Here is a 25847-nt window from a genome sequence, read left to right as displayed (position 1 = left end):
ACTCCAAATTTTTCTCGTACAGGAACAGAACGAACAATTTTTGTGTAGTTTGTACCGTTTTCGTATGAGAAAAATCAGGAACAAAAGACTGCACATGATCAGAAAAAAAACAAAAAAATAGCCTGTGTCGTACAAGAAATTTTCGTATATGATTTTCTTCCTCTGTTCTGACTTGCCGTGAAACGAGGAAAATTGGATGATCGTTCGCCCGATTTTCTTATAGTGTGTACCCCAAATATGAGAGGCTATCAAGAGAACCTTTTACTTTGGCCTGAATAGCTTAAAGTGCACCTGTCCCATGGCACGAAAAGTACTTTTTTGCAAGGGCCTCAGTTAGCCACCAGCCATTGTTCTGAAATCTGCAAATAGCTGGTTGGTAAAATTTGTGGTAAAATGAAATCAAATTTTGGACTCCAGATAAAGACCTGAATTACTGGGGGAGATTTTCTAAAACTGGTGCACACAGAATCTGGTGCAGCTGTGCATAGTAACCAATCAACTTCCAGGTTTAAGTCTCCGTTCACATTGGCGTGATTTGACATGCAATTTGACAGGTCGAATCGCAGTCTATTGCCGGCAATTGGAGCCTCCCAATCGGTGCAACGCCGACTTTGCAGCGTTACACTGTTTTCCAAAAGTAGTTCCTACACTACTTTTGGCGACTTCAATAGACATTGGTGCATGAACCCACACAGATGTCTTTCAAGTCGCCTCCGCAGTTGGACTGAAATGCAGCTTTGAAATCGTGTGAGTTCAGGTGAAGTCACATAATTTCAAAGCCATGTTAAGTGTGAAAGTTTATTGAACAAGCTGAAGTTAGATGCTGATTGGCTACCATGCACAGCTGCAGCAGATTCTGTGTGCACCAGTATTAGTAAATCATCCCCACTGGTTCTTTATGTCATTACTACTAATGCCACTATATTTCACTTACAATGGAATTGTCCCACCCCAGCTGTAAAACATTGCAGACCTAGAGAAGACTGCGTATGATCAGATAATCCAAACAATCTGAAACACTTGAATGTATATTGTAAATGTTTGATATTAAATTAATGCAAGGCCTGACACATAAAACTAACCAAACATGTTTAAGGTTAAAAAGGTACAGAGCATTGTGAATATTTACACAATCTTCATTGAAAAAAAAAAAAGTCCTGGGAACTGAGAATTTCATACAAAAGAAAACAAAAATTATTTACATAAAGGATTTATCCTGGAATACAGGAAAACTATAAAAAGTCCACAAACTGATCGTCTTAAGTTTTCCTTTTCTTTACGGAAGGTCTCTCAAACACATCCCTCACACCAGCTGCCTTCTGTTTGAAGAATTTGGTGTTCTGGGCACTCTCCTGGCCCCACGCAGAGTCAAATGATGTTGTGTCTTGATCCACCAAGTGAGTGTATTTTGTTCTACCAGAACGTCCAAAGTTTTTGACCTAAAGACAGAACACGTTATGAACAAGTGTGTCAAGAAATCATTTTCCAAAGTTGAACTATTTAATGCATCTTAATGTGGTCGGTTCAACAAATTTATTGAGCGATCTCTAATATTATTTCTACATGTAATCATGTTTTTTTTTTTTTTTTGTATTTTAGGAGTACAAAAAAAGTGTACTTGATCTCTGAAATGTCTTGGAGATTTGCTGGTACAACTAAAAGTGGCCCTAGAGATTACTCCACCTGCTGGAAATGGACCTTCGTCCGAAACATGACTTGGACCCACCTCGGGACATAATAGTCTGACATGAACTTTCATTGTGTTCATTTAGGCATCTTGTTCTCAATGTTGAAATGTGTTCTGTAACCTTCACATATCACACAGACACAACTTCTGCTAGAAGCTCTCCCTATCTTTACTACCCCTCCCCTCTCAGGGTTTTACTTTTGCAATTGTTATATTATTTCTATTCGCTAATCTTTAATAACATATTTCTATTTGTTAGTTTTTAATAACATCTCACACCACCCCTTTCTTATCGATGTATGTAATACATTTTGTCATGAAGCAACGATTGCGTCCTGGGAATCTGTTCCTGCATATGCAGAATTAACCTTTATTTAGAGTCTCACCCAGAATTTTCTACAACATAGTCAAAATGCACTTCTTCCGCTCCAAGGAACATGTTTTGCAAGCAGCCAGGAACTCCGCCTCTCTTCATTTCCAGGGTAAAAGATTTAGCTTCTACGCCAACTTGGCACAGTCCACCCCTCATAAGCAAGGAGCCATGCGCCCATATCTGCTGGTCCTACAGTCTGACAGGGTCAAGTACTCCTGAGGCTAACCTCCTCGCCTCCTTTTTGGGTGCGCAATGTATAGGGTGCAGGGTTCAGGAGTGTGCTGTGTACAGAGTCCCTCGCATCTCTCTCCTACCTGGATTGCCTCTTATACCTCCCTGTGTAGACTGCTCTGCCTCGCCTTGCAGAGAGATTGTTCTCTCTCTCAGATTCTGGAGATATGTCCCCCACCATGAGCTGGTGCTGGGATCAGTTAGTTCCAGGAGGCGCTAAGAGCAAAGCTGTCCCTTGTAAACACAGAAGGCTTACAAGATTTACAAGTGATAGATGGGAGTGGAGGGTGAGAGCCAGAGGTGGCTGAATAGAGTTCCACGTTGCAGCCTGCAAAACTGGGTGCGAAGGCCGCGTGAAAAGGCCTGGTGGGCCAGATTCGGCCTGTGGGCCTTGTGTTAGACATATTGCCCCACTTTGGAACAGCTTATCTTGTACTTGGAGATTACTCCACCCCCCAGAGAGTAACAACCAGAGAGCCATTCTTTCTACTGTCCTCATATGTTACAGAACAACTTGCGTCTACAAGCAAACCAGCACATACACAACACAGTACTTCTGTATAATATATACAAAGGTTACCTGCATGACTTTGGGTAGGATAGTTTTATTGAAGTGATCTTCCAATGTGGGAGCACTGAAGTCTCTCTTATATACATCTTCATCTTCGTCCTGTGGTGCGAAAAGAAATATCATTTTTCCAGTTTCTATGTTAAAAATAACATGCTTAAAAAGAAGCCATAGCATAAAAAATGACAATCCAACAATAGAACATATTGACCCCTTGGCTTTGTAATGTGTGCAGAATTTGCTCATTTTATGTACCCAGTTTACAGCAACATAGAAACATAGAAACATAGCACATTTCCTAGCTTTCCATTATCTCCAAAATCTCCCTGTACAACAGTTCTGAACTACACATAGATCTTAAACAAGAACTCCATGATTGGTGGTTTGTCTATGAGAGAAAAAAAAAAAAAAAAAAGGGGGGGGGGGGGGGGGTTTGTAGTAGGTTAAGCAAGTGTAACCAAAACAATAACTCATGTTCAGACCCAGTTCAGACAGGGGCGACGCGACTTGCTGGAGCTACCTGTGAAGTCGCGGAGCACAGCGTGCACCGCGACCTCTGCGCGACATGCACGGACTTCACATCATTGAAGTCAATGCAAGTCGCCTCCAGTTCGCCCCAAAGTAGTACAGGACCCTTTTTCTAAGTCGGAGCGACTTGTGTCGCTCCTATTAGAACAGGTCCTGTACTATTCAATGGCGGGCAACCCACCACGGCTTGTCAGGCAACCAAGTCGCGCTAGTTTGAATGGGGTCTTACAGAATGCTTTGGCCGCTGCGTGTCCAGAAATATAGTGCAACTTTTTAATTGTTGAACTGGATGGACTTGTGTCTTTTTTCAACCAGACTAGCTATGTAAATTTGTGCTGCGTACAGTAATGTGTGTTGTTTTCTGGCTGAGTCCTACCCCCTTCCCTTGTGTGGCTGGGAAAAATGGACTCAGTCATGTGATATTTCAGCCATTCAGGGAGCACCTTGTATTTTTATCTATGAATACAAGGCCTTTCCTGATTGGCCGAGGTGAAAAGGTGGGTGAATGACATCACTGGCATTCTTGTTCAGCTTTTCTAAATGAAGAAGAAGTGATAGAGGAATTATAAAACAACTTTTAGGCCCCTTTTACATGGGTGCCTGCCATTCTGATCAGCAGGGAATCTGTGAGCTGATCAGAGCAGTGCGGGCGACAGGTCTGTGTCTGTTTGGGATAAACTGAGCAGACACGGACCTGTCATCCTTGCTGAGCTCTATGGAGGGCCGGAAGTTAAAATGGACTCCACTGTCTGTTTACAACCAGCTTCCTCTAATCTGTTTGGCCCAAACTGAAGAGGACACAGTCCTCCATTTTTATTTATTTTTTTTGATTAGCGAGCCCGATCAGACCCAGAGGTAGGCGGACTTATGTCTGTTTACACCTGCCGGCCCATAGAAATGCATGGACGTTCTGATAAGGTCTGCCTGAAAAACTGACAGGTGGAACTGATGGAATTGTTGGTGTGAAAAGGGCCCTTATACTTTTTCCTGCTTTAAAATGTTTGCTTAGAATTTGTAATTAGATCCTGGGCACAAGAAATCGATTTCCTTTTAACGTGGCTAAACTGACTGCACACAAAAAAGGAAAATGCTCAGTGTGAATGGCACAATCAAAAAATCATTACATGCATTTATATGTGGAAATGTCCTTTAACAACACATATAAAGGCTGGTTTGAGGCCTTCTTAGTCGGTCACTGGAAGGAGTGTCGGAGTGTCTGTTTAAGATTTTACTTTACCTCATTTCCAGTGACAACCGTAAAATTTTGGATTTTACCAGTCACAGTGGTCATAACACCACAACAGGATTGTGAATCTCCTCAAAGGGGGAAAGGGGGGGGGGTGTAGGATTGCAGACAGTAAGGGCTCTTTTACACGGGCGGTCCGATCAGATCCGCCTGTGAGTTTTTTTTAGGTAGATCTGATCGGATGCCCCATTCAGCCCTATGGGGCAGCGGATGTCAGCGGAGACATGTCTGCTGACACCCGCTGCCATCCGCATCCGATCCGGTCCGTGAAATCCGGATGGATGGAAACCCTATGGGGGGGGAGAGGGAGGACCAGTGCTAAAAATATGCACTGTTACTGTACTAATGACACTGGCAGGGATGGGGGGGGAGAGGGAGGACCAGTGCTAAAAATATGCACTGTTACTGTACTAATGACACTGGCAGGGAAGGGGTTAGCGCCAGGGGCGATCAAAGGGTTAAGTGTGTCCCTAGGGGGTGCTTTCTAACTGTGGGGGGATGGACTCACTAGATGAACACAGAGAAGTGTATATTATTAGGTTTGCACACAAGTTATAGCGTCTACAAAACTATGGGATATTTTATTTTGTTATATTTTTACTAGTAATGGCGGCAATCAGTGACTTTGCGATATTGAGGCGGAAAAAAAAAAATATTTATATATTTGAGGGACCAGTGCTAAACATATGCACTGTCACTGTACTAATTACACTGGCAGGGATGGATTTAACATAAGGGGTGATGAAAGGGTTATCTGTGTGCCTAGCTAATGTTTCAGTGTAGTGGGGGAGGTGCTTGTACAGTGGAAGACATGGATCAGTGTTTCTGCTTTACAGAAACACTGATCCATGCCTTCTCTACTGACAGACTGGCAATCTGCCTTGCTTACATAGGCAGACTGCCATTCTGTTAGGGTCCTGAATGATCAGCAGGTGCCGGCGGACATCGGGTACGTGGGACCCGCTGATCGGGTTCCCCCTGTGTAAAGTGACAGCAGTAGGGAGCTGCCGCCGGGTACGCATTCGATACCCCGAAGTGCAGGATCCCGTATATATATATATATATATATATATATATATATATATATATATATATATATATATATATATATATATATATATATATATATATATATATATATATATATATATATATATATATATATATATATATATACACACGCACACACACACACACGTGATGCTGCGCAGCGCAGCCACCCTGTATCAGTAAATGTGCTATAGGGTGGTCGGCAATGATTCATTTAGATTTTTCTATAAATAGGTTTTCCTGACTATATTAAAAAGAAGAAAATTTTACGCAAAACACCATGCAAAACCCCACTTTAGGATGCAACTGGATTTAGATGAGATAAAAGTCGCCGTACAAATCTTCTGCGTATAACTAAATTTCTTACCATAAAGAAAGCTCCTCTGTGGTAATATTTCTGCAGGAATTTGTATTTTCCTTTAAGAGCTTTATTGGTGATGACCTTGCCATTGGCACGAAGTTCAGCACGGCGTTCTTCTTCGGTCATATTACGCATGCGCTCGATTTCTGCCTTCTCCTTCTCCATTCTATTACATAAAAAAAAAAAAAAAAAAAACACCAGATTATCATACTTACAGCATTTCTGTTTATGGTGTAAAATGTGGGCAACAAATTATACTAGATAATCAGATCCTTACCATCAACACAAATACATTTGTTCCTTAAAGCAAACGTGTCTACACACCCCTCCCCCCCCCCCCCCCGTAGCAAACATGTGTCGGTCTGCCCCCCCCCCACAGCAAACGTGTCTGCCCCCCCCCGCCCCCGTAGAAAACATGTGTCTGCCCCCCCCGCAGCAAACATGTGTCTGCCCCCCCCACAGCAAACGTGTCTGCCCCCCACCCCCGTAGAAAACATGTGTCTGCCCCCCCCCGCAGCAAACATGTGTCTGCCCCCCCCACAGCAAACGTGTCTGCCCCCCACCCCCGTAGAAAACATGTGTCTGCCCCCCCCCCCCCCGCAGCAAACATGTGTCTGCCCCCCCGCAGCAAACATGTGTCTGCCCCGATAGCAAACAGATTCAAAGTAATGCTTGCCTCCACCAGCCACACATGCGCGATTTTTTACTCATTGGATACTACATCTAGCTGTTAGGAGACAAGATAAAATACCCAGTACTTCTAGGTATGGGGGAACATTTAAGTTGCTACCCATCTTCCCCTCCATTGAAAGCTTATATAGGGCTTTCACCTTGTGAGGTAGTGAACACCATTGGTGGGGAGCAAAATGAAGGAAAAGAACAGGTTCACTTTAAGAATCAGAATGGTAGTTGGTGTTAAAAAAAAAAAAAATGGAGTGAGATATTATTAACATTTATTTTATTTTTTTTATCATAACCATCTGACACTTAGGCTCTTTCATTTCTACACTGCCGTTGAAATAATTGCGTTTTACTTACAAACACTGTCTGAGCCCCGGTTCACATTAGGGCGATCACGGAGATCGCATGTAATTCGGAGCGCACTGCTACTAAAATTACATGCGATCTCATGTGCGGTGCAAATTTCAGCCATACAGTTTGTATGGCTGAACTCGCACCGCATCCGCACTAAACACACACATGACCCTTATTTTTATCTGCAGCAGAATCGGATCACATAATGGTTCACACTTGTGCGATCCGATTCTGTGCGAACGTGTCCTTAACTTTTAATTGACACCCCCTGCGTATCGCATATGGCAGTGTGAACTCCCGGGGGTGTGGATGCGATGCGGGAACACGCTGTATATTCGCAGCGTTCCCGCATCACACAAATGTGAACCGGCACTTAGGGATGGTATTATAGCTACAAATAATTAGACAAACTTTTTTTTTTTTTTTTTGTAAGAAGTAAGGAAGGATGAAAACACCTCTGATGTATTTTTGTGTCATCTGTGTACATGCTGGGGAGATTTACCTCCACTTCTAGTTTTATAATCAACAAGAATTGAGAAAGTCGCCAAAGTGAGGGCAATCCCCACCTTAGGCAGTCATCAGCAGAACATTTGTCCCCATTAGAAGATTTCCCCTCACCTCTTGCTCTCGTGACAACTGTAAAATGTAGGAATTCTGTGTACTTTCTATCTTTCTACACTTTAAATCCCAACTCCATGTTTCCGGTCACTTAAAAATGTTTTTGGGCCAGTTTGCTTCATTGCAGTAAGCTGTGCCGTCTTCCTGCCCGAGTCCTCGCAACTTCCCTTCTGTGTCTGGAAAGAATCAGCCCAACGATATCTCAGCCATTCAGGAACAGCCTTTTTTTTAAATCAATGAAGCCATTCTCTGATTGGCCAAGGTTGAGAGGCTGGACAGGCGTCATCCCAAACTCCACCTTGGCCAAAGAATGTCCTGTATTCATTATTAAACATACAAGGGTGTTCTTGAATGGCTGAGATGCCATTAGGCTGACTGTTTCTTTCCAGGTGCAGAAGGGAGGCTGCCAGCTATCAAAAGATAGCATTGTATACTGTATGCAGCACAAGCCCACAGCAGCCGGACTGTTCTGTAAAAGGTAAGCATTCCCTTGAAACAAGCTAGCCCCCAAAAATATCTAAAGTGACAAGAAACATGGAGTTCTGCTTTAAAGTTATACTAAAGTCTTTTTTTCTTTTGTTAAAAATAACAAACATGTTATACTTACCTCCTCTGTGCAGTTGGTTTTGCACAGAGCAGCCCCGATCCTCCTCTTCTCAGGTCCCTCCCTCCTGTTGAGTGCCCCCACAGCAAGCAGCTTGCTATGGGGGCACTGAGCCGCAGCTCTGTGTGTTCATTCAGAACCCCTCCTCCTTGTTCTCCTCATTGGTTTACTGACTTTGATTTACAGCAGCGGGATCCAATGGAGCCAAGCTGCTGTCTCAGCCAATGAGGGGAGTCCCAGACAGCTAATTCTCTTGTGCAACATCGCTGGATCTAGATGGACCTAAGGTAAGTATATTAGGGGGGCTGCTGTACACAGAGGGTTTTTTTTATATTAATGCAAAGAATGCATTAATGTAAAACTATAGGCAAAACTCCCCCCCCCCCCATTTTGGATAGGGTAAGGGAGGGTTATAACCCCTGTCAGATTTTTTTTCTGCCATCTGTGTCCCATTCCGGAGATTTCCCTTCACTTCCTGTCCCATAGCCAAACAGGAAATCCCTGTAAATCAATGGAATGCTTTGTGGACCCCCAAGTCTTCAGAACTAGTGTATCCATTGGAAGATTTACCCTCCATTACTTTTCTTTCAATTATAATGGTAAACAGGAGAAATAGAAAGGGTGGATCTCCTTTAACGAGGGCACAGACTACAATAAAAACTGACAGGGGTTCCTTTAGTTTTGGCTTTAGTTCTACTTTAAGATAAAAAAACCTTCTGCCTTTACAATCACTTTAAGCTTGACTAACATAAGGTTTACTAGCATGACTAAATGTTAGTGTTAGTTCTTTCCACACAATGGGGGGGCCCTATGGAATGCCTTGGGATTTGTTAGCATGGAAGGCATATCTATAACAAAAAGAACATTCCTGGAGCAGAATGCAAGCTTTCTTTAGACAACATGTAACAAAGTACTAGTATGTCCTGTAATGAACTTAGGAAAGTCTCATGAAAAATATATAAAGACGTGCAGATAAATACTGCAGACACCAATTATTAAACATTTATCGTATGCATTGGTTGAATGTTTCTGACAAAATAAAATAACATACGTTTCTCTTTCTTCACGATCACGTTTAATACGTTTTAGTTCCCGAACCTTCCAGGCTTCGTACTCCTCCTCATCATTCTCATCATCCGTGTTCAGGGCATCCAGAGCTGCCAGAGTTCTCTTGTTTTCCTCTATCTCTTTCTTTGTCTCTTCCTCTACAATCTGCAAAGCAGGAGAAGTATTAGCTACACAGCTGATGGAATCTTTCTTCTATTGCTCCTTTCTTGTACAGTTAGGCCCCTTTCACACTGTGGAGTCTGTCAGCGGACTCCATTTTTCTCAGCGGGGGATCGATCCGCCAATCCCCCGCTGAGCAGGCAGATGGTAGCGGTGTCTCCGCTCTGTGTGCGGAGACACAGCTGTCAGGTCCCGCTGTTCTCTATGGGGGAATCGAATGGGCATGGACTGTCTGTCCGTTCTCATCCGATCGGATGGAGGGATGGAAAATAGGGTTTCCATCCGTCCATATTTGACGGATCGGATGTCAGCGGGCATGGACTGTCTGTCCGTTCTCATCCGATCTGATGGACAGATGGAAAATAGGGTTTCCATGCGTCCAGATTTGACGGATCGGATGTCAGCGGACATGTCTCCGCTGACATCCGATGCCCCATAGAGATACATGAGGCATCAGTTCAGATCCGCCAAAAAGAAAAAAAAAAAAAACAGACAGGCGGATCTGAACGGTCCCCGCCTGTGTGAAAATGGCCTTCGCATTGCATGGATTTCAGAGTGCTGTACATGACATGACTGCCAAGTGGATCAATCTCTCAGAACAGCAGAGCGATTTAATCACTTGTGTAGCCCCAGCCCTAAAAGTAGAATTCCAGCATGAATGTGGCTCAGAAAAGCCTTGTATTTTTATCAATGAGCACAAGGCTTTCTCCCAATGGTCGAAGTAGATATCCTGTTATTCGCCCGCCTCTCCACCTCAGCCAATCAGAGAAAGCCTTGAATGGCAGAGAAGCATTCAACCCGGCGCCATTTAGATTTGGCCACAAACAGGAAGTTGCCCATACTCCGCCCCGAACACAGCACTGCATACTGTTTGCTGCAAATGCTACTGCAGTATATTACAGCACAAATAGCAGCCACATAGTTATGGAATGGAAGTATTTAGTTTGGGCCATCTTGGCTCAAGAAAACTATTTAAAGTCATATTAAACCTGGAATTGTATTATAGAAGCAGGCAGACACATATGGATCTGTTGCACTTACCTTTAGGGTGTATTTACGTCTCTCCTCTGCCATCTTCTTAGCTTCAACCTCCAACTCCTTCTGTTTTTGTGCTTCAACTTCTCTTTCTTGAACTGTTACTCTATCCTTCCTGGAAAAATAGATGTGCACAAAAACCCACTTAAAAAAGCGATTTTAAAATATCTTTGTGTCACTTTGTGCTACTTTATATGTATGTCCTAGGAAGGCCATTGCTGTAAATCACACCATGTACATGGACACATAACAAAGTGGAGTTCCACCCATTTTAGTCACTTTAGATCTATGTAATCCCCTGTAAAACGACTTTTACCAATGGAAAGTTTTTTTTTTTGTTGCTAGTAAATACCTGATTTTCTGCTTTATTTATACTCTTCTCACTTCCGGGTCCGGTCGGCGATTACGTCATTCGGCGATTCGCAGTGTGTGCTGGGATTTATCTCAGGGCATGAAATCTCGCATTATTACACAGGAGATGAGCTGTACTGTGTGTTCTGCCCCGCCTCCTCTTAGTGAGCTGTATGTATGTAGTGTATTGAGGCCGTGCTCCGCCCCGCCTCCTCTCAGTGAGCTGTATGTATGTAGTGTATCGAGGCCGTGCTCCGCACCGCCTCCGCCTCCTCTCAGTGAGCGAGGACTGAAAGCATTATATCCTCATTGAGCTCACTGAGAGGAGGCGGGGCGGAGCACAGCCTCAATACACTACATACATACAGCTCACTGAGAGGAGGCGGGGCAGAACACGCAGTGCAGCTCATCTCCTTTGTAATAATGCGAGATTCCATGCCATCCCAGAACACACTGCGAATCGCCGACCAGACCCGGAAGTGAGAAGAGGATAAATAAAGCAGAAAATCAGGTATTTACTAGCAAAAAAAAAAAAAAAAAACTTTCCATTGGTAAAAGTCGTTTTAACCACTTGCCGACTGCCTAACGCTGATCTACGTCGGCAGTCAGCCCCTCACAGGCAAAGTGACGTAGGGCTACGTCACTAGCTTGTGAGGGTCTAGGGAGCGAGCGCGCGCCCCCCAGAGGCGCGCTCCCGCGTGGTCACGGACCCCCCCGCGCGCGCGTGTGACCGGCGGACCCGATGTCCGCCGGTCACTCAGCGATCGGCGGGGGAGAGGGAGAAAGTCAGACGGCTTGTGTAAACAAGCTGCCTGTCATTCTCCCCTGTGTATGAAGGATGATCATACGGTTCTACTATGTAGAACCGTTGATCACTCTTCATACATCTGAAGCCACAGCCAATCACAGTAGAAAGCACGCCCCTAGGGACACACATAGCCCCTCCCTTTCAAAAAAGTTAACCCCTTCACTGCCAGTGTATTTTTACAGTAACAGTGCATATGTATAGCACTGATTACTGTAGAAATGTCACTGGTAACCCCAATAGTGTCAAAAATGTCAGTCAAGGGTCCGATCTGTCTGCCGCAATGTCGCAGTCCCGCAAAAAAAAAAAAAAAAAAAAAAAAAAAAAAAAAAAAAAATCGCAGATCGCCGCCATTACGCTTTAAATAAAAAAAAAAACAACAAAAATGACAAAAATCTTTCCCTTTGTTAGTAAACGCGATAACTTTTGCGCAAACCAATCAGAATACGCTTTTTGCGATTTTTTCTTACCAAACATAGGTAGCATAAAACAAATTGGCCGACAATGTTAAAAAAAATTTAGATTTTTACATTTTTTTTGGGGGGGAATTTCATATAAAAAAATGTGAAAAATATTGCTATTTTTGCAAAATTTACGCTCTTTTTTTGTTTATAGCGCATGATCAAAAAAAAAAAAAAAAAAAAAAAATCGCACAGGTGATCAAATACCACCAAAAGAAAGCTCTGTTTGTGGGAAAAAAAGGATGCCAAATTCGTTTAGATACAGCGTCGCACGACCGCGCAATCGTCCGTTAAAGTCACGCAGTGCCGAATCGCAAAATACCCCCTGGTCAGGAAGGGGGTAAAATCTTCCGGGGCTTAAGTGGTTAAAGGGGATTACATACATCTATGTAATCCAATTTATTAAAAATGGGTGGAACTCCACTTTAAGATGAGTACACACAGGTCGAATATCGGGCGAAATCAGCCAGATCAAAAAAAAAAAAAAAGGCCGACATTCGGCCCGTGTGTTGGGCAGCCGGTCCAACAGCAGCCAATGAGCCGATGGCTGAGAACACTGACTGGAGTGGAGTCAGAGAACAAGGCCCTATGTGGGTTTAAAAAAGGACATTGTAGCAGACAGGGCTTCTCTAAACCAAGTTACAAAGGACGAGTAGCTACTAATCGGACATTACAAAAGTTGGGCTGAAAGAAACTTAAAGGAGCCGTTACAAGAAGAACCAAGCAAAATGAAAAACGAAGGCTTTATTAACCAAATGTAAAAGTAACAAAGACAAAAAAGGGCATAAAAGTCACACCTTTACAACATTAAAAATGACGTTGTCAAGATGATGGCAGAAGCTGCTCACACACCCCACCCCACTGAACACCCCACAACCTTTTTACACAATGTGTAAAATTAACCCCTTAGGTTCCACAGTGAGTATAACCAGCATGCTTTACAGCATATACAAACTGATTTTACTGTTGTGGGTTTAGCAACACTTCAAAAAGGGTAACTCCACTTTCATGAGGAAAAAAAATTGCGAATAAAAGAAAAAAAAAAAATAATATAGTGTATACAATTGCAACACAAATCATATTGTAACTGAAGGTTATCAAAAAATGACCTTTCCTTTTCAATCTGCAGCCACTAAAATTTTCTGAAAATGCAATGTGGCTACTTGAAGGTGTTCTGTACACAGAATGTATACTGACCACACCCCAGAAACATTTCCTGCTTGTGACTGGCTCATTGATTTTACTAGAAGTCTACACTAAGATACAAGTCAGATTTCAGGCATCCCCTGCAATAAAAAAGTCATGAGATACTTCCCAATAGGAACACATCAAAAGGAATGCAGGCTCAGCAACTTTCCTCATTAGTGCTCTGAAGGTGCACAGCTGATTGATAATTATGAAACCACTCCCATTAGACCCACTCAGCAAAGGGGCACGGGAGTAAGAAACAGCGATTTCTTCAGATTAACAAAAAAGGTTGGAATCTGCAATAAAGTTTGTTGTAATCCTTGCAATTTACAGAGATCACCCAGAGGGGAATGTTTTTTCTTAACAAAAGTGGAGTTACACTTTAATTGTAGATATATGGCAACAACAGCCTTCCACCCTAAACCGTAACCATGGATCAAAGCTGGAACCAGTAGAAATGCAAAGTCTATACCACATTGTGTTACTAGTAATATCACGAGCATATTAGGGCGAAGTCAGCGTTTAATAGTAAGTCCACGTGGTGAACTAGTAGGGCACAGTGCTGAATTCTCACTCCATACAGAAATCCTGGCCAGTGCTGCCTCAGAGGTAATTGCTCCCCCGGGTTCTAGCTGGCTCCAGCCATGTAGAACTGAAGGCTCCTGGTCAGTGAATTGTAGGCCGACATGGATGGTTGAAGCCTCGGTGAATAACGTCACCCACTTAGAATAGGACCTCATATGCGAACCTTCTGTTCTACATTGCCAAAACCGGCTAGAACCCGGAGGAATGGTGAGCAATTACCTGAGGCAGTACTGGCCGACATTTCTGCATGGAGTGCCAAACAGGCACTATGCACTACTGGTTCACCACGTGGACTTACTAATAAGCGTTGACTGTGCCCTAATACGCTTATATTACTAGTAGCACCCCAGTGGAATAGACTCTACATTGCTACTGGTTCAAGCTTTGATCCATGGTTACTGTTCAGGGTGGAAGACTGTTGGTGTCATACATCTGAAATTAAGTTTTTGGCTACTTTTGAGCATTAGACTGCCATTCATCAGGTCATGGTGCTGTGACTGTGGACTGTATACCACGCTTTACTTTTCTTCAGTCTGAGGGCTTAATCTATTATGTCGGTGGGGCTTGTAGTTTGTGACATCTGGTGTTTACCTACTTGAGCGCTGTTTTGTCACCCAGGTGGCAAGCGCTGCATAACCTTCATAATGTGGGATCCATTCCCGCATCCTGTCACCACTTTTACTAATCCTCCACTGCTGTATAGATCACAGAGTCAGCTGGTGGGCTGTGTGAGCCACTGCTACTGTCTTGACAACGTTGTCATTTTAACCACTTGCCGACCAGTCACTGGGACTGTACTGCGGCAAAGTGGCTCGATTCCGTCCACCGACGTAGACCTATGTCGCTGGACTCCTCCCCTTGTGGGCGGCGCTCGCGCGCCGCCGGTGGCTCGCTCCCGCTGTTTTCAGTCACAGCGGGAGTCGGGCCAGGGGAGGAGCGGCGGTGATCACCGCCGCTCTTCCCCAATCGTCGGGGAATCGAGTCTGGAGATCCGCCCGCTTGTGTAAACAAAGTGGGCGGATCTCCTAAGTGACAAACAGTGACAGATTGCAGGGTTCAGCATAGCTGAACCTGCGATCTGTCCCTGTGTCACTCAGTCACCTCCCCCCACACACATTAGTAAGCACCAGGCATACATTAACCCCTCCCTCTCCAATAAAATTAACCCCTTCCCTGCCAGTGTCATTTTTACAGTAACAGTTCATATTTATAGCACTGATTACTGTAGAAATGTCACTGGTACTCCCAAAAGTGTCAAAAATGTCAGTCAAGGGTCCGATCTGTCTGCCGCAATGTCGCAGTCCCGCATAATCGCAGATCGCAGATCCGCCATTACCCGTTAAAAAAAAAAAAAAAAACACACCAAAAATGACAAAAATCTTTCCCTTAGTTAGTAAACGCAATAACTTTTGCGCAAACCAATCAAAATACGCTTATTGTGATTTTTTTTACCAAACATAGGTAGCAGAAAACAAATTGGCCAAAAATTGAAAAAAATTTTGATTTTTACATTTTTTGGGGGGGAATTTCATATTAAAAAAATGTGAAAAATATTGTTATTTTTTTCAAAATTTTACGCTCTTTTTTTGTTTATAGCGCAAAAAGTAAAAATCGCACAGGTGATCAAATACCACCAAAAGAAAGCTCTGTTTGTGGGAAAAAAAATGACGTAAATTTTGTTTGGGTATGGCATTGCATGACCGCGCAATTGTCAGTTAAAGTCGCACAGTGCAGAATCGCAAAAAGTGGCCTGGACGTAAGACAGCAAAATCCTCCGGTGGTAAAGTGGTTAATGTTGAAGAGGTGGAGGGGTGTGATTTTTATGCCATTTTGTCTTTGTTACTTAACATTTGGTTAATGACGTCTTTGTTTTTCATACTGCTCGGTCCACCTTGTAACAGCCCTTTTGGGTTTCTTTCCGCCCAACATTTGTATTGTTTGTGTGGGTTACTAGAATCACACAGGTTACATTCGGTGAGCCAGTGGACATGAGCAATCAGTAAGTCGTTTACGCATCTTACCTTCTTATCAGATTTGTTGTCAGAGTGGTCTCCCACATTTAATATTTTTTGGTTTAATCAGGACATTTGTTGCAGTTTTTTAAAGCCACTACCTTAGACTCAATGATGACATTCCAAGAAATTGGGCAGTCTACTGTCTTGGTTCTGAAAGTACAAACTGCAGGCCTGTCATTCCTAGCCTTGCTTCACCATATAGAGTCACTGAACAAGACAAGCATGTGTATCCCAGGTTCCTGAGTCATGGAATTACTAAGTTGTAAGAAAAGCTCAGATCACAATAAGTCAGTAATAGTAGCTCCCAAACTTTAGACCCAACAGGATTTCCATACTTTAAAACAGAACACTCACACAGATTAGTGACCTAGTAAATGAACAGGTGACTAGCTATATAGATGTTGTCAACTGAAGCATTGCCAAGCATATAATATGAGGTGTTTTTGAATATCTGTGCTCAAATGCTGCTATTACCTGCTTCATTGCCCTTTGTTTTACTATGGAAAATGCATTGGTACGCCCCCCCACTTACTTCCTAATGTATACAGGTTTCAGTTTTGGTTCTGGCTCTTCTTCACTGTCTGTGTATTCTTCATATTCAGATACCATCTCTTCTTCAGATTTCCATTCATCCTCGACCTCCAACACTTCCATTTCCTCATTCTTCCTTTCCTGGGCTTTTAGTCGCATCATACAACGCCGACGTTCAATTTCCTGCAAAGAATAGAAGCCCATGGGTGAGCCAAGATCTCAAATCACTTACAGTATCCATCTATCTCACTTGTTTATATAGCGACATATTCTTCAGCACTGTACAGAAAATACAATTAATGATTCACATTGATCCCTAAAGGGCATGCAAATCAATAGCCCTACCAAGGTAAGGAAGGTCATTATAATGTATGCTGAATAATCTGCCACTTTTTTCCTATGAGCTAAACAGAATTTTAAAAGGAAACCCATAAAATACAGCGATAATCTACAAACTCTCAGCACAACAGCAAGGCAACTAGTATCTTCAGAAAGTCATTGATGGCAACTTCCATGATTCTGCCAGGAAAGGTTTTCTTTATCTCACTAAGTTGCAGACTTTTTGTGATCTTCAGTCAGAATATATCTCCACTAAATCCTAGGTAAGCAGAAAAAAAGTGCACAAAGGCACAGTTTAGTCTCCAGTTTTTCTCCACAGGGGTTCCGCGGCGATCTGTCAGTCACACCTGCTGATAGGTAGATCGCATGGATACATGCAGAGACGGGCAGGGAATTGGCTGGGCTAGTGTTTGCTGTAGCACTCTGTTCCTCGCCAGCTCCTCCTCCCCTTCTGTCCATCCTACGTGCTGATGCGTGACAATATTTAGGATAGACAGGATAGGAGAAGGGCAGGAGGGACCAGCGGGGAACAGCGCGCCACTAGAGGACTGATGAAAGCCGCCTCTGAAGCCAGTTGAAGGAAGAAAAATGCTGGTACTGTAGTCTGCCCAGCTGTGACCCCCACAATGTGCAAAACAGTCTGTCCCATGCAATTTGCCCTGTACTCTTTCCCATGCAATGTGGCTTACTGAATCCTTGTACCCTACCTAGCTGCCTACCCACATTGTTTATCACAAGTTGGACCCAGAATGGACCATCTGTGCAGAAAAAGATAGCTCAAGTTTCAGATTAACTTCTTCCCGCTCTCAATATACCCGAAAGATGGCTACAGTGCAGGCTTCCAATGCCAGGAGGGCATCCATGGATGTCCTCCTGTGATCACACTGTCTGCGTGCCCCCTGCGGCACGTGGGCGGCGTCCTGTGTCCTTCGGACTCAACTGATTACAGATCGGGGTTAAAGGGCCAATCACAGTGGCCCTTTACCACGTGATCAGCTGTCAGCCAATGACAGCTGATCACAGGATGTAAACACAAGCTGGTTATCAGCTTTTCTCTCCTCACGCTGTCCATAAGGAGAAGAAAGCCGATAACCAGCTTCTGTTATCGGTCCCAATAGTGCCCACCAGTGCCACCTATCAGTGAGTGAAGGAAAAAAAATTACCTGTTTGCAAAATTTTGGAAAAAAAAAAAAATTATAAAAAAAATAAAATAATATTATTATTTTTTTTTTTTGTTTAGAAAAAAAAATGAAAAACCCAGTGGTGAATAAATACCACCAAAAGAAAGCTATTTGTGTAAAAAAAAATGATAAAAATGTTGTTTGGGTACAGTGTTGCAGAACCACACAATTGTCATTTAAAATGTAACAGCGTTGAAAGGTGAAAATTGGCCTGGGCAGTTAAGGGGTAAAAGTGCCCAGTAGGCAAGTGGTTAAATAGGTATGTTTTAATATTTTTATTTAATTCTATTTCTAAAAATATTATTAACAGCTCGCTGATCATACCAATTTTCAGTGAGCTTTAAAGCTGAACGTTATTTCAGGGGTTCCCTGAGATCTCAAATTTTTTTTGCCAGGGGTTTCTCCAAGGCAAAAAGGATTAAAAACACTGCTCTAGATATGTTGGACAGCTGGCTTATGTGACATAATAGAATTTGGCTTTTGCCTTCACAGGTACACAACTTAACACAACTTCAAATCAAGGAAGTATTGTAAAAAAACTAGAAGCGCACACTCACCTCATCGTCCACCTCCTCTTCCTCCTCCTCAGTGGTGTCCTCCCTGTCATCTCCTCTCTGCCATTCCTCTCCCGGTTCAGATTCCGGCTCACTTTCGCCCACCACTTCTGGTTCCACGATCTTACGGTGTCTGGCCAACCTACAAGGGGAAAGACACATACTCTAGAGCAACCATCCTGAACCAGGGTTCATGCAGAGGCTGCTAGGGGGTTCCTTGAATTGCGGCTGATTGACATACGATATGTTGCTGCATAGTTCTGGGGCCAACAACACTTGGCAGAGTAAGCAACATGGCACCCATGATCCTTGAAGCAATCTAGAAGAGGTAAATTCTGACCAGCATTGTAAAAGGAGTATGCTTCCTACTGACTACCAATGGCAGTGGCATTTTTCACACTGTCCTCTTAATAATTGGTTTTAGCCAAAAAAAGAAAGTTTCCCAAAAACAGAAAATTTTTTCAAGGGTTCCTCAGAGGTTAAAAGGTTGAGAAAGGCTGTTCTATACAACTTATTCTCCAGCAAGATACCACAATATACTATGCTAAATGAAGATAAAAGGAGTATCACAGTCAACTATCACAGTTGGACTATCCGTATATTTATCACTGAACTTTCAGTGCACAAAAAGGTTTCCAAACTTGTTCATAAAATAGAAAAGGACAGGTAGTTCTGCAGCAAAGTATAGCAGCCAATTGGCCATTGAGCTTTGATAATTTAATGTAGGTAAATTAACAAACAATTAATAGTTGTTGTAGCATTCCACTGCTCTTTAGAAGCAGTGGTGGTCAACTTTCTACAGCTGGGAGGCCTCAGGCACAGCCCTCAACATCAAAGGACCGCACATACACTTCAGTGACAGCAGATACACAACAGAATATTGTCAGAGGCTGCAGACATGATACAAAGGATGGTCAGAGACTGCAGACATTATACAAGAGATGGTCAGAGACTGCAGACATTATACAAGAGATGGTCAGAGACTGCAGACATTATACAAGAGATGGTCAGAGACTGCAGACATTATACAAGAGATGGTCAGAGACTGCAGACACGATACAAGGGATGGTCAGAGACTGCAGACACGATACAAGGGATGGTCAGAGACTGCAGACACGATACAAGGGATGGTCAGAGACTGCAGACACGATACAAGGGATGGTCAGAGACTGCAGACACGATACAAGGGATGGTCAGAGACTGCAGACACGATACAAGGGATGGTCAGAGACTGCAGACACGATACAAGGGATGGTCAGAGACTGCAGACACGATACAAGGGATGGTCAGAGACTGCAGACACGATACAAGGGATGGTCAGAGACTGCAGACACGATACAAGGGATGGTCAGAGACTGCAGACACGATACAAGGGATGGTCAGAGACTGCAGACACGATACAAGGGATGGTCAGAGATTGCAGACACGATACAAGGGATGGTCAGAGATTGCAGACATGAAACAAGAGATGGTCAGAGACTGCAAACATAATACAAGGGATGGTCAGAACTGGGGATATGCTGCAGGATACCAGACTATGAACATGCTAAAGGAGTTGTTGGAGGCGAAGGGCATGCTTTAGAGTGGAATTAAACCCATCCATTTAACAATTTAAAAAAACGGTTACATTTCTGGCATTTTCCCGGAAATGTAAACACTTCCATTGGTTGTGCTCTCAACCAAACTGTCTAACCATTCATGGTGTCATAACTCATCACATGTGCAGCATCATGGCAGCTGTAGATTAAACAGAGGCCAAGATGGCAGCATCCTTGGCTGAAAAAGACAGGAGGATTTACTTCCACTTTAAGAGACAATCATAGGCTGGAAACATCACATGAGAGGAGACTGCTAGAAATCACTGCTTTAACATGGCGACAGTAAAACACAGATTAGTCTGCAGGGTCCCTGTGGGTCACACCCTAAAGGTTTGCAGCTGGCTGAAGGTTGGGCACCAGAGCTTTAAATAGTTTACAATCAGGACCAGGTACAGACAATATATCCTTCGGGAGACCACAGCTATGCAACTATCAGCTACTTGTTGATTCATATTTAAATGAATCCATTACCTCTCTTCTACATCCTCATTCATACGGTTCTGTAACCGACGCAGACGTGGGTCACTGGTGCTTTCTTCTGGCTGTTCCTCTGGTTCCACCTCCTGTTCTTTCCCTTTCTTTATGAACTGGAACTCCTCATCTTCCTCATCAGAGGATTCCATGGGTGCATAGTCTGGCCTTTTACCGGAGACATATCTTTTTACCTTCACCTTCTCCATCGAGATTTCACCTGAAAGATACACAACGTATGTTCACATATGGCAACCGTTCAGGTTTAATGCAAACTAAAATTTGGCTAAAAATGATCTGTAAAGCAAGAACTCCTCAAGCACACTGGGTACACAACAAACAGAAATCGTCTTTACCTAAATAATTCAGTCCATCAAGTTTTACAGCATCAAAACAGAACCCACTGGCACCCCCCCCCCCTATATAATCCATAATTATAAAAAAAAAAAGAAAATGTAAAAAAAGAACTCATCTTCCTCTACAAGTCTGTGCACCTGACATCAGGTGAGGCCTAAGGGAAGGAGAGTTGAAGTGGTCAATAAGTACTAAATTATGTGTTCATCATTAGTATTCACAATAGCAGAATTCAGAAGGTAAAGTGGAGCGGAGATAATTCTGTAAGTCCCGGTTCACATTTGTGCGATGCGAGAAAGCCGTGAATATGCAGCGTGATCCCGCATCGCATCCACACCTCTGGCAGTTCACACTTCCATATGCGATACGCAGGGGGTGTCAATTAAAAGTTAACGACACCCCCAGTTGTGATCGCACAGAATCGGATCGCACTAGTGTGAACCACCATGCGATCCGATTCTGCTGCGGATAAAAAAAAAGCCTCATGTACGAGTTTAGTGCGGATGCGGTGCGAATTCAGCCATACAAAGTGTATGGCTGAATTCGCACCGCACATGAGATCGCATTTAATTTAGGAGCAGTGCGCTCCGAATTACATGCGATCTCCGCGATCGCACAAATGTGAACCGGGGCTAAATTTCCACTGAATGCTTTATGGTACATTCTGGTATATTTCATGCTGCCCATTGGTTGTATATAAAATATTTAAGGTTAAAAATAAAATAATGTATTGAAAAAAGGCAAACCTTAAAGAATGGGTTCACCCCTCTGAATGTTAGTCACTTATTTAGGATGTAACATATTCAGCATCCTCCCCCAATCCCCCCTTCTCCTTGACAGCGGGTGGTGGATCCTCTTCCTGCACCCGCTGTCACAATTTGACAACAGGGTTTCGCCCACACAACTGCGTCATTCATTCATTCACAGAGTTCTGTAAATGAATGAACTACAAGGACGGTCTGCCACTGCAGCAGATGGCTTGTAGTTCTCAATGGACTGTGAGGCCTCTGGAGAGCGCTTTTATAGTTCACTTATTTTTCCTGCTCTCCATTAACAGTCTACGGGAGGTACAGGCAGACAGCTGTACTGATAGTCTGCAGGGGCCTGGCACTGCACCCGCATTCTGCTGATCGTAAAAAAAAAAAAAAAAAAAAAAAAAAAAAAAAAAAAAGCACATTTTTTATTTTAAAGTGAACTCATCCTTTAACCACCTCGTGCCCAGCGTATAGACAAATGATGGCAGGTAGGATCTCTCTTTCTGGGATGACATCGCCCCAGTCTCCCTGCGCTGGGACATGGCACAGCCCTGATCTCAGTAAACAGCTGATGACGTGGCTCTTTACCCATGTGATCAGCTGTATCCAATCACAGCGGATCACATGTAAACAAGGAAATACCATTTATCGGCTTTCCTCTCTTCACACTGACAGAGTGTGAGGAGAGGAGAGATGATCAGTGGCATCTCCTCACAGGGGAGACCTGTACAGATAATCCGGGTCCTGATTATCCGTGCAGCCCCAACAGTGCCCATCGGTGATGCCAATCATATTACTGCCTCCTCATCAGTGAAGGCAAAAGAGAAGCGGAGCGCCTCTAAGTGCAAAACGTTTAATGGGTATAGAGCATACAGTAAATAGTAACTCACTAGAAGGATGATGAATGAAGGCTCAAATGCGGAGTCATGGGGTCAGACTATCCGTGATGCTGCTGCTGCGAGATGATGATGATGATCCTTTCCGGTGGATGGATGGCGGGGAGATGCCGGCTATCTCTTCCGGGACCGGACTCTCGGGGCAAGCTAGGACTCGGGGTCGACCAAGTGACGTAGACGTGCACACGATGCGTGCGCCAAGCTCATGGGGAGCTAGCGCGCTCTTTTTTCAAGTGTCTCATCAGTGCCCATCAGTTAAGGAGAAAAATTACTTATTTAAAAAAAATGTTGTGACAGAAACTAAGAAAGTTTTTTTAATTTTCAGTCTTTTTTCACTTTTTATTTTTAGCAAAAAAATAGAAATCCAGCGGTGATTAAATACCACCAAAAGAAAGCTCCATTTGTGTAAAAAAAAGAAACAAACATTTCATATGGGTACAGTGGTGCATGACCGCGCAATTGTCATTTAAAGTGTGACAGCGCTGAAAGCTGAAAATTGGCCTGGGCAGAAAGGGGGTAAAAGTGCCCAGCATTGAAGCGGTTAAAAACATCTAATATATTAAAATGATATAACAATAATAGCATTTTTTTTTGTATTACAAACTATTTTATTACTAAGTGATATGAGGACAGACCTAAACAATCCATCCTATTTGTATTCAGACAAGCCGGTCCTTTCATTGCATAGCTGGTGGTAGATGTAAAAGGTAGACCAGGGATTGACAAATTGACTTTAAATCTAGGAGCCAGCTAAAAAAGTTAGGAGCCAGTTTTTGTAACCACTTCAATACCCGGCACTTTTACCCTCTTCTTTCCCAGGGCAATTTTCAGTGCTGTCACACTTTGAATGACAACTGCGCTGTCATGCAGCACTGTACCCATATGACATTTTTGTTTCCCCCTTGACAAATAGAGCTTTATTTTGGTGGTATTTAATCACAACTGTTTTTTTTTTTTTTTACTAAAAACTAAAAAAAAAAAAAAATGTGAAAAATAAAAATCTTGTTTCTTTATTTCTATTACAAAATCTTGCAAAAAAGTAATTTTTCTTCCTTACTGATGTTCGGTGATGAGACTGCATTGACGATCACTGATATGCTGCACTGATGAGGCTGCATTGATGGGTACTGATCTGGTGGCACTGAAGGGGCTGCACTGATGGGTACTAGAGTTGCACGATTCTGGCCAAAATGAGAATCACGATTTTTTTGCTTGGAATAAAGATCACGATTCTCTGTGTAACATCTTTTACATTATAAAAAAAATTGGGATAACTTTACGGTTTTGTTTTATTTTTTTATTCATTAAAGTGTATTAATTGCGTTTGAAAGACTGCTGCGCAAATACAGTGTGACATAAAATAAAAATTTACAATAATCACCATTTTATTCTGCAGGGTCTCTGCTAAAAATATATATATATATAAATGTTTGGGGGTTCTAACTACTTTTCTAGGAAAAATAAACTGATTTAACTTGCAAGCAACAAGTGTAGGAAAAAGGTTTAGTCTTTAAGAGGTTAAACTTCCTTCCTCCAGCAGAGGGAAAGAAAAGATACAATGTAATCATTTGTGTTTACAGTTCAGTGGGAGACTAATGCTGATAGGCTTTTGCAGGAGGCTTTTTTTTTTTTTTGACAGCTGCTCCCTCATTGCTATGTAAAGAATCGAGCAAGTGTCATGTTAAGATCGTCAGGGGGAGTGAATCGCTATCTCGATTCTGTTACGATTAATCGTGCAGCTCTAATGGGTACTGATCTGGTGGCACTGAAGAGGCTGCATTGATGGACACTGATATGCTGTAATGATGAAGCTGCGTTGATGGACACTGATATGCTGCAATAACAGTGACTGATATGTTGCAATGCTGATGCTGCACTGATTGGCTTCGATCAGGTGGCACTGATGAGGTTGCATTGATGGTCATGGACCAGGGGGGCACTGATGAGGCTGCACTAATGGACACTGATATGCTGCGCTGATCAGGTGGCATTGATATGCTGCTGCATTGATGGACACTGATATGCTGCATTGATGGGCATTGATCAGGTGGCACTGATATGCTGCACTAATCAGGTGGCACTGATGGGCGCTGATTTTCTGCAATGACGGTCACTGATTTGCTGCACTGATGGGCACTGAGATGCTGCTGATTATCAGTATAAAATGTGCGCTGTCACAGGATAGGCGGTTATCAGCTTTCCTTACACAGTGACAGCGCTGAGGAAAGGAAATGGGATAACCAGCATTTGTTTACATGAGATCCCCTGTGATTGGACACAGCTGATCACATGGTAAGAGGCCATTGTGATTGGTCCTGGGAGGACATCAGGAGTCTGAAGGAGCCAGTGATGACAGAGCGCGCCCTAGGGGGTGGGGTCCTGAGAGGACACCAATAGACGCACTCCTAGAACCGGAGGACCATACTGTAGCCATCTTTTGGTTATAGCGCCGTGGTCGGCAGATGAAGACGGCTGACAAACGTCCCGGCACCAGGACTCAATTTCTAGTCGCAGCGGCGACCTGAGATTTGTCAAGCCCTGCCATACACTATACAACCGGATTGTTCAATCTTCTACAGATCAACAACTACATAGTACAGCCCTTCTGATTGGATACAAATTGATTGGCTGGATGCGGTGGTCCTCCTAGGACCCCATTTTGGTAAATCTAAGGTAGATTGTATAGAGATAGTATGGTCAGATTGTATCGTGTATGGGGAACTAAAGGGGATGGTACAATCAGATTGTATGGCACCATATGCTGAGCATACACCATGTTACAATCTCCTTCAGATCCTCCAGCCACCCTGATTGGATAGTTTCTGTGTCCTCATACTAGGATCTTATGAAGATTGTAAGGTGTATTGGCAGCATTGCTCTACAAAATAGTTCATTAGACAGAACCCCTCCCCCCATCCTGTGATCAATAACAGAAGGTTATATTGATGTATACGGTGCGCCCTTCCCCCACCATACGGGGATCTGCGGCCTACCCGAGCCCCAGGCTCCTACCTTTCTCATTGCGGACGGGGACGGCCCCGGCCGTGGACTGGATCGGCGGCTGCTTGTTGAGCGCATTGGAGGACGCCATGGCTCCGGTACCGGGGAGAACCGACACACAGACCTACAGAACTGAGACCAAAACAGCTGGAGGACCGGAAACCACAGAGACGATGGCGCTCTCTATGGTCACTTCCTGG

The 25847-nt window shown here is 43.4% G+C and overlaps 1 protein-coding gene across 1 annotated transcript; it reads right to left on the bottom strand.

Annotated features, from left to right (window-relative positions):
• Nucleotides 1-1038: 1038 nt before the first annotated feature.
• On the bottom strand, nucleotides 1039-25818 carry MFAP1 (microfibril associated protein 1). The gene is made up of 9 exons (XM_082254920.1): nucleotides 25660-25818; nucleotides 20643-20862; nucleotides 18577-18715; nucleotides 16501-16682; nucleotides 10570-10678; nucleotides 9353-9513; nucleotides 6051-6210; nucleotides 2872-2961; nucleotides 1039-1439 (listed from the first exon to the last, which is right to left on the bottom strand). Exons 1-9 carry the CDS (start codon nucleotides 25736-25738, stop codon nucleotides 1260-1262), a joined length of 1320 nt encoding a protein of 439 aa, XP_082111046.1. The 5' UTR covers nucleotides 25739-25818; the 3' UTR covers nucleotides 1039-1259.
• Nucleotides 25819-25847: the final 29 nt, after the last annotated feature.

Source organism: Pelophylax lessonae, assembly GCF_965119305.1.
Source record: "Pelophylax lessonae genome assembly, chromosome: 4".
NCBI classification, from domain to species: domain Eukaryota; kingdom Metazoa; phylum Chordata; class Amphibia; order Anura; family Ranidae; genus Pelophylax; species Pelophylax lessonae.
Note: the sequence above shows the minus strand (reverse complement) of the source record. Positions and strands in the feature narration are given on the sequence as shown.